Here is a 13,189-nt window from a genome sequence, read left to right as displayed (position 1 = left end):
TTTTTTTTCCTAAATTTTAGTAACATGGCTTGGAACACTGCCACTGCATTACCCTGTCTAGCTTTTCTGTTTCCTTTGATAAAATGGATTGTTTCATGATATTTCTTTAAATGCCTGTTCTTTCAAACAAAATTTATATAGAACTGTATTTTTTTTCCTCCCTGTTTACTTCACCTCTTACACAATTGCATTAGTATTTTTTCTCACTGTTAAAATTTAAAATATCAATATAACTTTTATCATTTAGTACTAAGCTAGATAATTTATAACCATGATAGCATAGGTAGTAATATATGTTAATTACTATATTCACTCCAAAATAGTATTTGTTAAATATTTCTACTTCCTAGAGATCCCATTTTTAGTGGAATTAGCAGTCATAAACATGGAGACTCAGAAATCTTAATTTATGCATATTTTACATAAAATGCAATACTTCAAAAAAGGATATGCAAAAGTACTCATTGGAATAGGAGTTCTTAATATAGAAAGAAAAAAATCTTTATTACTACTTCATGTCTCTGCATATGAAGTGGAATTTATTCTCCTAATCACTATATTGTAGTATATGTACTTCTAAATTATATATAATTTAAAAAAATATTAAAACTTCTAAGGAAGAAAAGCATTTTGGTAATGTAAACCGGTTTCTCAACTAAATGAGATGAAAGAGAGGTTGCTTATTTACTCAGATATTTTTGGATGAGCAAGGGACAAAGTATTCTGCATGGTCATCTTTACTATATCATGCAGCGACTTTACAGAATACTCAGAATGGCAATCTTCCAAGTTCTCCTACAAAGTAGATTTGTTTTTGTTTTTCTTTGTCATTGCAGTTTCAACCTAAACCATTTCAAGTCAGCACATAAACTCTCTATTTCCAACTTCGTTGTCTTCATAAGTGTCATTTGCTTGAGAACTATTAAGAAAGGACAACCATTCTTTGGGCAATAAAATAAATCAGAAGAAGTCACCAAAGTATTGGCAATGAAGGACAGTGTGATTACCTCCAACATTACATGAAGAAGAAACTTAAAATGTTCATGTCTTCCCATCACTGCTTTGAGATATATGTAGGCAAGTTGAAAGAAAAGGCTAGCCTGAAGGAATAAAGTAAAAGGTCAGAAGCAGAGAGAGCATCTACGCTTTTCTCCAATATAATAATAACCCAGTAAAAGTTAGTTTGATATGGGTCTACACTGCATGTAAAACAATAATGTTAAATCCAGGTAGCATAAATGGTCTGGAGAACACAGATGCAGGAAATGAAGGAGCAAGGCTTTTTTACAACTAGGAAAAGGGGAACAGAATAGTTGAACAGAACTGTAATTGAGCACTGAGATTTTCTTCAATTTTTAAACATTCTTAGAGGTATTCAGAATTTTTTCCATACTAATTTTGCACACCCAGCCATGTGAGGCTTACAGTGTAGATATCTTCGCAACTACATAGTTTTCAAAAGTACATTATTGTGAATAACTCAGAATATGAAGTTCCTTCTTTCAGCCCATATTTTCCATCTAGATGTTTGCATACAGTCTGTTTGGACATACCATGCTAAGCCACCTAATTATTCATTAATGCCTTTCTAAGTTGTTAGGTATGTTCAGACATGTAAGGTACTTTGCACCTGCGTTTTAGGTAACTGGAAGACAGCTTCTCTTCTCAGACTTAAGCAGTGTATGAACTCATCTGTAGTTGCACATTTAAAATTAGACCAAAATACTAGAAAGCAATTTTTTCCCTCAGTCATCCAGTCCTCTTTTAATACTCAGAAGTAAATAGCTGTTGAAAGACTCAGGAAACAGAATTAATTCAGTTTAAGGAAGTAACACTGATGAGTTGGACAGTGATGGTTGTTTACTTCTGCAAACAAATCCTATTCTGTCTGGCAGGGACTTCAGATACATTGACTGTACAGCTACTTACTGCCTCAAAACAGAAGGGAGGGTTTGAAAGAATTTTCCATTACAGCCTTTTTTGTTCAGCTTATTTTTAATTATCATCAAAGACAAAAACACTCTTATAAATATAAGGAAAAGCTTGAAGCAGAAAGACATTTTAAAAGGGTAAACATAAACTTTTAACTTCTTAGAACTCTCTCCCTCATGGGTATTTTCTTGCAAGTCAGTGATTTTCCCTCAGTATTACCCCCAGCTCTTTCTTGCTATCTGTGTATGTAGGATCTTTAAAAGGTCATCAGCATCTGATTTAAAACAAAAAAAAAAAATCAAGAGAGAAAAAAAAAATCAAAACCCTAAGGCATGAGCCTTTGAATTGCTGTTGAAATTATGGTTGTTTATACATTTATAATTTCAAAGAAGGTGTAGGTCAAACATTTCTAAAGCTCCCTTTTCTATTATGTTTGTTAGTTCCTTGAATGAATGAATGTACTGTGATGAAGTAGATTCTACTTTTCCTGAGCTATGGCTTTGAATATAGATCATTTCAGTTTTATCAGTTCTTTCCTTTTAGGAATCTTTTTGTGACCAGCAGATACAATTTTAAAATTGAAAGAGAAATTGAACTGAAAGGAACCGGAGAATTCAGACTTAACTACTCTGTTTCTTATACTATTTTGAAGCATGATGCCATTTGAAGTGCTAAGCATGATCATATACAAACTCTGAGTTTAGAAACCCCCGAAGAGACCTATAACTCTTCTTTGAGAAGGGAGCAAAATGTGTCTTACTGGTGATTTTACACCTGCTGGAAGGATGCCATAACTTAGACTATGTTCCTTCTAAATCTTCCTGACAACTAATCAACGCTATTGCACTTTGTGCTTGCACGGAGCAGAATTGTCTCTTTTAGAAATTAGATTCAAAATAGCAGGTCACTGCTATTAGGATTATTAGGGGGAAAAAAAAAAATTAACATTTAAAAAGAGTTTCCTCAGAGACTGAGAAACACAGTGGCAGGAAACCAACCCCAGTCACTAGTAGGACCATACTGACCACTCAGTCTCATTATGACTTCTCATCAAATTCACATCAGAACCAAGTCTTATTCTGTGTATTAATTATATTTCAACTACCATCTCTACTGTTGTAGACATCTCAGGAAAGAACGTCTGCCTTAGTTCCAACTTAAAGTGTGCTCATCAAAACAATATACACACACAAATTTCTCTCTGACATCTTAAATTACAGATTGAATTTCCAGGTTCTACTTTAAATTGTGGCTTTTATTCTTATTTGAAAACAAAAATGGAGTATATTGATAAATGGTTTGCACTCAAGTATCAACATGTAAAAAAAGTTAAAATGGGGAAGTTGTAATAATAATCTTCACTCATATCAAAACTAGCAAGTTTTCATTAAATCATTCATTTGGTCTCAGTGGCTTGCATTTACCATACTACCTTATTGCAGCAAAAACTACATTAGATGTAGCATCCAGTTGCTTGAGAGAAAAAGAGGAAACAATGTTCAGTTACAATCCCTACTCATATTTGCATAATTGGAGATTTGAAAAGTATTTTCATAAGGGTTAAACACATGAAAGCAATTAGATGGATGTAGGAAATCGTGAAGAGAAACACCCACACTGTTTTGAAAGCGTTATCTGCAAAGCACTCACAGCAGATTAAGAAAGAGCATAGTATATGATTCTATAATAGTCAGATCTATTGAAACAAGGAAAAGGAAATAACAAAAATCTGTTTTACTCTACACAAACCGAGTATGTTATCATATAGGATGCAGGGGACCAGGTGTTGGCCATGGGGGGCTGCCAGGTTGGCCCCTGTGAGGAGCAGCCAGTTCTGCTCTGTGCCGGACACAGCTGGTTCCAGCGGCTCCAGCGGCCCCAACACAGGGCACAGCTGAGCTCCTGAGCCACAGGTGGGCACCTTGAGGAAAGTCTGGGAAAGAAAGGGTGAAATGGTGCTAATTTTCACTGAAGTCCAATTGAATTTATGATTTTAGAGAAAAAGTACAATCCCAAAGCAGTCTGCCTGCTTGAACTTTATGGACAGATTTTAAACAGAGAGACATTCAGCATATGCAACATTTCTCCTTAACAGAAGAAATACTGACACTGAACAACTCAAGAAGGGCAAAACTGCCTTGGAATATCTACCCTTAGCCCTGTTGGATGTAGCCTGTACCCCTAAGAAAAAGTCTTAAAGGACAGTAATCCAGCACTATTTCACTGTAAAGCGCTAGAGTTCACCCTTTTCAAGATTTGCCAGTCCAAACAGGCAACTGGGAATGCTCACTTAGGTCTTTAATTTACAGTGCCTGGCACATCTGACCAAAATTACCATCATATACTTTGGACTCTGCAGATCATCCCCTTAAGCATTTGGGTTGAATATGCCCTCAGTATGCCCTACTCAAACTGAGCCCTCTTCCATTGTTACCAGACAACACTTTAAAGAAAGTCATGTCCATAAACATTTGTCCAGGGCTAGGAATCCACAGACTTTGAACAAACATATGGCTTTGGTTTCAGGAGCACGACAACTGTGGCTTTGTCAGTCTTCACTAAAAGGCTGGTGCATACTACAAAGCCTTTGCATTCCTTAACAACTGTTACTAATAATTCTGTCCTGTGTCATCCAGCAAAACCCAGTGTCTTGTAGGGATACATCCAGTGCAGTAGCTAACAAATAATTAATTCTTTAAGGGAATAAAAACTTATTCTTCAGCCAGGTCAGCTCTCTGCCACCAGTACCTTCTGCTGCTGTTTAATGAAGCAAGAAGTCAGAGACTCCAACATACACTGAGGTTTCCAAAGGATTAGCCTTTTGCAAACAGAAAATATAAACCTTCTGCACACTTCAATTGAGTGTAAATGACGAATCTAACCAGTCATAGTCATAAACTCCCTACTAAGCTGGATCCGAGCAGAGTTACACCAAAAAAAAGTCAAGTGGCAATTGTTAAAGGACAAACTGTTATCTGTCACCTTGGCATCTGAGTACTAGACACAGCAGACCATAATTCATTTGTTCAGTTTGCAGAATGTCTTTCTTCCCTTTTCATTCTTCTTTATCGATGCCTGTCACAAGAATCTGTTATAGCTGAAAATTCAACCTCTACAGAACTTCAGTGCCACAGAGTTGATTCCCTTCATCTGAAAGTGAAGGCATTTTATGCTCAGAAAGATCTTCATATCAAATATTATGCCTGCATATGAGCACTATCAGTTCAAAATCCTACTCTTTAACCTGTCATGGCATGAAAGGTCTTCATAAACAAAAGAGTTATGGTAGAAACACTCTTCAGGAATCAAAATACAGAAGTTTTTAAAAGAGTTTGGTAAATTTGCATGTTAACATTACAACATCAACATTTCATTGACATCTTTTCTTTGTCCCACTCAATGGTGAACACTTTGCCATATAAACCTCTATGGTAACAGTTCTAATATGATACATGCAGAACTATACATAAATTTCTGTGAAAATATGATAAATTTTATTTTGCAATACTAAAACCCAATACAGTGTAACTAAGAACTTCATGTCAGTTGATCCTTTATATAATCAAACTATTGTGGTGAAAATTGCTGGAAAAGGTCACTATCTGCCTCAGAAAGCAAAGTGGGAAAGTATCTGTAAGAATGCAGAATAGAAAGATTTGGTGAAATAATAAGGAAGGAAAATAAACTTCAATGTGGATGAAGAGTATATTTATAAATTTAATTTTTAATTACTACACATTAAGACACTCTTGGTGCATACTAGTGCTTCCTTTAGGTGACAAAAGAAAAGTGTTTTATTCTAGTTGTACTCAAAATAAGATGAAGTTTTTTCAGAGCAAGTTTGAAAATATATAATACTTTGTAATGGCAACACCTTATTTGAAAAATAATAAATGGGCCTTGAAACGACATGCTAACAAAAATAAATAAAAATTGTGAATCAGTTTTCCATATTTTTGAAGATTAATAGAGCATACAATAGACTTTCTGTATAGAAAAATACATAAAGTAATAACTATAACTCTAACCCCAAATATGAATAAAATGGCTTTTCTAATATTATGTTTAAGCTTCTTTTTGAACATCCGTGCATTGCTTCTGTGAAACTGGGAAATGTATCTTTTTTCAGAACTACTGTCTTCTAGTCTATTTTTGCAAAGATAGCTCAAAGATAAATTGTGTAATACATATATAGGTCTGGTTTCCTACACTGCTCTTTTAGGTCTTCAACCTTTACTAGAAATCACCATTGTAATTATTATTTGAGGTTCTGCGTATTCAAGATTCACATATATAGTTTTGATTTCTACTCTCAGGATGCTGTGTATTGCATGAAGGAAAGAATGGCCATCCCTTTCTTATAATAACAATAAATACTGACCCGAAGAATCCATAATCAGTCAATATGTACTTCCCCACCATTTCACAAGCACAGCTGACTTAAACAAGGAACTCTTCAGTTGTTACTGGATGAAGTGTGGGTATGGCAGGATGTATGGTTCCAGCAAAAGGGCCTTGGACAGGTTATACAGAAGTATGGGGTGTTTTTATGAGTGTAAGGAGTGATAGCCCAGGCCAGTGAGAATGATATCTTGGACCAGAAAAGTGCCCCTGTATGTATGATGCGTGAATGTTGGGCCTGGGCATGTGAATGAGTGGGTCGAACACTATCCAGAAGATATGCATGGGAATGTGACTGAAAACAGTCACAACGTGAGTATGGTGTGTATGGAATAACATTTTTTGGAAAAACATCCCATCCAACCTCTTGGTCCAGGCCCATATCTGTAAACCTACAAACTGAGAACTGTTAGTAAAAGTCAGCTCAGCCTGGCTCAGCTCCACTCAGCTCTGCCTAGCTCTGCTCTCATTGCTAAGAAGTACTCTGTGTCTGTGTGCCTCTGTCTGCATCTGAATGTGTTGTTTCTCATCTCTGCACTAAGTATCTTATTCATTCATTTAACCATATTTCCATCATATTATTCTAGTAGAACCTTCCCAACCTGACTTAAACAGTGAATAAATGAATGCCTAAATCGCATTGCAAATTTTAGACACTGATTTCAAGAGTAATGTGATATTCAACAGTTCTCAAGCTCCTTTGACAGATATATAGATGCAGAATAAGAAACAAGATATACCAATCATGAGCTTAGAAAACAAGCAGCTGTAAATCACAAATCCAGTTTAATCTTTTTGAGTTTTGGAAGTTTTGGTAGTTTTGGACATTCTACTGATCCTTTCACTGGTATGTTTGTCATCTAACTATTACTTTCAGTTTTAAAAATTGCACTTAGTATTTCTTTTTGACTGAAACCACTCCATGACAAACATTTTCTCTTGGTCATTGACCACAACTCATTGAATTCTAACTCATTTTCTTACTATCTCACATGATTTTCAAACACCATCTTCAAACATATTGCAGATGAATTAGCAGGAAGGTGGCATTTTATATTACCCACCTATCCAAACCATTTTGTCTTTGGATAAAATCAGATAAAAGGAAACATTCAGAAATATTTTGACTGTAAAACCCAGATGATCTTTGTAAAGGTGAGTGCAACACCAGGAAAAAGAGATAGCTACTATGAAGTTTAAGTACTACAGATTTAATCATTATTTTTTCTTTCTCTAATAATTTGAGAATATGGACTGACTGTTAAAATGTTAATTAGAGTAACAATAAATTTTAGGTCCACATATAACGGGTTTCCTTTTGCTTCTTTTGTGTAAAACTTTCCCTGTAGAAATACAGCATTACGATATTCTTCATTTTTCAGAAGTTTCCTACACTTTTCCCAAACTTTTCAGAAAATTACTATAAGGCAACTTTATAGACCCAGGTCAATTTTAAATTTGTTTGTACAAATTAGCAACTTTTTTGCTCAAACCAGGACAAAAAAGGGTGCAAGTGCAGTCTTAAAGCCTCCTCAAGTTTCTTCTCAGTTCTGCAATCTTTATTTGCCCTTTTACTTATCTTCACTTGTCACTTCCCATTTGCAAACACTTATTTTCCCTCAGTCAAGGTAGTTCTGTGTTTATCAACATCTCTCTCCCTTTGTCTAATGTAGATGAGTTAACCTATAAAAATGTTAACCCTTTTCCCTCTAAAGAGTCTTCCTTCACTCATCATGACTGGAAAACATTTATTAACACCACTCACACTTGGTTATTTGGGACCATAAATATTCAAAAATAATACAATAAAATAAGTGATCAGCAGGTTTTTGAAGGAGCCTAAATAATTTGAAATTCAGGGTCCCCTACAAAACTCTTTATTTCCTGGAGCTTCTGAGAGCAATACACTTCCAGACACATTAGCATCGTGCTTTGATACAGAGACACTTCTTATTTTGTGTGAAAGGTCAATTTTCATAAGCCATCAGTCTGGCTTGGACTGAGAAACTGACCTAGATACTTTGGAAGACTTGAGAGGTATGACTTTACACATTAGAAGTTTATAAAATAAATATAAGTATTATTTACAAAGCTCTCAGCATGCTTGGGAAAAATCTGAATCATTCAAATGCTAGCACCAAAATTACAGACTCAAAGCACCAAAAAGTGCAGAAAAGGTAGTCATTCACTTTCTCAAGTTGCCCCTCAATGTTCTTAATCCTTTCAAGAAATGTTTACTAATATAATAATTGCATGCATCAGTACATGTTGGGGACCAACTGGCTGGAAAGTAGTTTAGCAGAAGAGGCCTTGGGGACAGCAAGCTAGCCATGAACCAGCAACATACCTTTGCAGCAAAGAAGGTCAACAGCACCCTGGGATCCACTAGGAAAAGCATCAGAATTATATCAAGAGAGATGATTCTTCTCCTCTGCTCTGCCCTGGTGAGTATTGTGTCCAGTTCTGGGGTTTCCAGTAGAGAGAGATGGAGCTACTGGAGAGTCCAGCTAAAGGGCACTAAGATGATCAAGGAACTGGAGCATTTTTTATATTAGGATAGACTGAGGAAGCTGGAACTACTCAGCCTGGAGAAGGCTCAACAGGGACCTTATTAATGTATATAAATACCTGATGGGGAGGACTGAGGGAGGCAGACCCAGTCTCTTTTTCAGTGGTGCCCAGTGATACAAGAGGCAATAGTCACAAACTGAGATACAGGAAATTCCCTTTAAATAGAGGAAATTTTAGTGACCAGGTGGCCAAACACTTGAATAGGTTGCCCAGAGAGATTGTGGAGTCTCCACCTTTGGAGATATTAAAAATCTGACTGAAAATGGTCCTGAGCAAGCTCTAGATGACCTTGCTTTAAGCTGAGAGGTTGGACTGGATGATCTTCAGAAGTACCTTACAACTTCAGCTATTCTTTGAGTCTGAGATTTTCAACAAGCCAGTATTTCTTTGTAGTATTTCACAAGTTCAAAACCATGTAAAAATGAAAATCTGGATTATAGAAAATTAAATTTCTGTGTTTATAAACCATTGGTACTAACTGGTACCTATTACTGATGACAGTAACTTCCACTTCAAGGAAATTGTCATTAATTCCTTCATCTGTTTGAAGGTAGGAAGGCTCTACAGATGGATCTGAACTGTCTAGGACAACTGTATGAGGTTCAAGAAGGCCAAATGTTGGGTCCTGCACCTGGGTCACAACAACCCCAGGCAACACCACAGGCTCGGGGAAGAGTGGCTAGAAAACTCCCTGGTGGAAAAGGACCTGAGGATGTTGCTTGACAGCTGGCTGAACATGAGTTAGCAGTGTGCCCAGGTAGCCAAAAAGGCCAACAGCATCCTGGAGAAAAGGAGGTTGAGGAGAGACCTTATTGCCCTCTACAACTACGTGGAAGGAGGTTGTAGCATCAAGGGTGTTGGTATCCTTTCCCACGTTAAGAAGTGATAGGATGAGTGGAAAGAACCTCATGTTTAACCAGGGGAGGTTTAGATTGCATAACAGGAAAAACTTCTCCACAGGGAGAGTTGTCAGGCACTGGAACAGGCTGCGCTGGTAAGTGGTGGATTCACCATCCCTGGAGGTGTTTAAAAGGCATGTAGACATGGCTGTTAGGGTCATGATTTGATGGTAGAGTTGGCAGTGCTAGGTTAATGGTTGGACTTTATGGTCTTAAAGTTCTTTTCCAACCTTAACAATACTGTGATTCTATGATTTAGGAACAATATTCTAAAGCAAACAAATTTGTCAAACGTTTCTTCATTTGTTTCTTTCAAATATTTCTGAAGATCTAACTAGCAATATTTAATGATTTTAGCAGACAAACAATATACATATTGCCTGGAAAGATGCTTCTTACACATTGGAATTAAACAAGGGAACTAGAACTCTGTAGAAAGATAAGTAAACTTGACAATTATTCTGAAATCTTAATGAAATACCTACCTTGCCTACATACTGATAATCAGATCCTGTGTATTCTTCTAAAAGGAAAAACTGGTTCCACATCCAGCCTCGCTTCTGACGGTGAATTGCTTTTCCATCACTCCCTGATGCACGTCCCCCAAAGCTTTTGGATCTGAGATCAGGAGTCCTTCTGAACAACATTTCTGTATGGCAGGGATGTGGTAGCCATATCCAGAGCAGCAGAAGTAACAGGACTTGCTGTATTGTCATAGTTATCCACTGCAGACACTCTTCAAGCTGCTCAGCTATGGAGTCTAGAGTTTTGTTTTTCTTGACTTGCTTTTTATGTCTCTAGTTGCTGATGCAGCCAAGCAGTTTCCAGCAACTCATCTCTGAACTGTACATAGTAACCAAATCCTGAAAGTAAACAGAGAAGAGACAGGTAAGTTGAAATATGTTAATTCCCTAGAGTCCAATATTCCTGCTATTGTACCCTGCACATGAAAAAATATTATGACTTAGAAAGCAACCTGGTTAGGAACATAAATATTATCCGGATAGGGAGAACATTGTGAGTATGTTAGGTAGCTACTGTTCAAACACTTCCTAAGAAAGTGTAAGAGTGCCCTGAGATGATCAACTATACCCCCATTAAAACCTTTCAATTTAGAAACTTCTAAAAGTGTTCTTGATATAGACTGGGGGATTAATGTTGCTGAAACTTACACATTAAATACTGCTGCCTTGCTTCAAATGTTTTCCACCTGACTTGATTTACAAGAATTCCAATTCTTTATGAATCTTACTGTCAAGAGGACTGAAAAGCCAACACAGTTGTTTTAGAAATGAGGAAATGGTAAAATACTAGTTCTCCAGGGTGCTTCAAATGGTAAAGGAGAACATCATATGCGTCAGAAGAAATAAGACATGACAAGAAGCAAACTTTTAAATAGTAAAAGTTCTTAAGGTGATCTTGCAGTATGCAGTGATGCAAAGTTAGCCTTACATGTATGAAGTATTTTAAATATGAGGGCCTGTTTCACAGATATCCTGAATAACTTTAATTTTAGAAGGTATTGAAATTAACCTCATTGTGGGAAGTGATATTGCAGAGAGAGAGGTAAGCCTCTCCTGACTCATCTTTGTTTTGTCTCCACTTTTTTTTACTTTATTTTCTTTTGTTTTTTCCTTCTTTTGACAGGACCATATGCCAGACAATTTTAACCAGGATCTCTTCACTCTACTTCCATCCCAGCATATAAAGAGTAACACTTTTTGCTAAGGAGATAATTTGATAAAGTTTTCCATCAGTAAATCATGAAAATGATTTTTTTTTTTTTTTTTAAACATGCGTGGATAGAGGTCACAGTTCCTTGTATACTCTTTCAATATGGTCCAAAACTGAAGTAGTGAAAAGGTTATTTTTTACTCCTCTTTTCTTATTTTGATAGATAAATAATATTGCACGCAGCAGTGCCATGTGTCCACAGCTTTCAATAACATTATACTGTAGCTCAGTATCATCTTAAATATATTTTTTTTTTCAAAGTAAAGCTATGTAAAACTTTCAGAAATTCCTCTACCTTTCAGTTTTATGTGTTACTTAAGGTATTTCCAGTAAGCCTGTGTTCATTAAAAGAGATTGCAATAAAGTGGAAAGCCTCTGAAATGTAGTGATTTCTTACAGTTGAAAGACACTGTGTGTGTACATGTGTGTGTGTGTTAATAACTAAGCAGATTCAGTTCAGACATCAACTTTTATCTTCAGACTTCAATTCTTTTGGCAGTAGGTTTTCCCCTCTCCAGGATTTGGCAGATTAAAGGACCCAAAGCCACTGCTTTCAAGGACTTTAACCTGAAGACTGTTCACAGTAACTCACAGGCGTTAATTCCCATTTGTCTAAATAAACACTGGGTTTTGTACAGTTTCACTTACCCCTTCCTTTTTCCTAAAACTTTGATATTTACTTGATTTGTGAATTTTGAATGCTACCCAGAACAATCTGTTCTAATATAAACTACTAATAACACATGTTGAATTATATCAGCATGTGTAAACTGGAGATGTGGTCCTCCACTTTGGAAATTATTGATCACGACTCATATTCATGTTCTTTCAAAACAAAAATATACTGAGTGAGAGAGGAGGACTATGATTTATTATCAGATACATAGCATGTTTCTTCTGAAAGACCATAAGAATTTCAAACTTGAAATTAGCTCTTCAGGATATTATTGGTTTCCTTAAAAATTAGAAAGCTATTAGTTTTTCTAGAAAAAGATGGTTTTTTTCTTCTTTTTTTTTTTTTTTTTTTTTCACTTTCTGGTTGCCATCAGTATATATATTCCATTATACACACATTATTATTTGATGTAGAAGTGCTGTTAAATTCCTCTTGGGAAATAATGCTTCAGTATTAGAGGATGTTATTGAATTTCCTTCTTGTTAAATTAGGTCAGCAGAATGAAAACTCAGATGAAATTTGTTAAAGTTACAAAAGTAGCTAATGCACATGGACTTAGCAAGCCTGGCTGCTTAATGGATGTAAGTACCAGCAAGGTCCTTTCCCTCCTTTGAGATTCCTGTTGGAGTTCAGCTTCCTGCTTTAAAAATAAGCCAGCAAACAAGAAAAAAAAACCAAAAAACAAAACACAAAACCAGACTGAACTAATAGCAACTAAATAAAAAGCACTGGAATTAAAGAAATTTTTGAAGATAATTGGACGAAGGAAACCTTTTAATGCATAACTACAGAAAATAGATAGAAGTGCAAGTTGCATGATACATTGTTTATTTGGATTCTGTGCTACCCTGCCAGAGTTGGAACAGCAAATGGAGATAAATTTATCATATTTTTTGTTGTTGTGGGTTTTTTTTGTTATTTTGTTGTTGCTGTTTTTTTAATTATCTGGAAAATTAATTGCAAAAATGTCTAAATT

General features: G+C 35.9%; 1 protein-coding gene across 6 annotated transcripts in view; it reads right to left on the bottom strand.

Moving 5' to 3' along the window:
• Positions 1 to 13,189, bottom strand: part of CDH10 (cadherin 10) — a 100,988-nt gene that overhangs the window by 50,050 nt on the left and 37,749 nt on the right. For all 6 annotated transcript variants that reach the window (XM_065830601.2, XM_071804508.1, XM_071804509.1 and 3 more), the window contains one exon: positions 10,289 to 10,666. In XM_065830601.2, coding sequence (XP_065686673.1) covers positions 10,289 to 10,519 — 231 coding nt within the window. In that variant the 5' untranslated portion in view covers positions 10,520 to 10,666. The remainder of the gene's footprint in view (positions 1 to 10,288; positions 10,667 to 13,189) is intronic.

This window comes from Patagioenas fasciata, chromosome 2 (genome assembly GCF_037038585.1).
Source record: "Patagioenas fasciata isolate bPatFas1 chromosome 2, bPatFas1.hap1, whole genome shotgun sequence".
In the NCBI taxonomy this organism is placed as follows: domain Eukaryota; kingdom Metazoa; phylum Chordata; class Aves; order Columbiformes; family Columbidae; genus Patagioenas; species Patagioenas fasciata.
The sequence above is the reverse complement of the archived record's forward strand: the minus strand, read 5'-3'. Positions and strand labels throughout refer to the sequence as shown.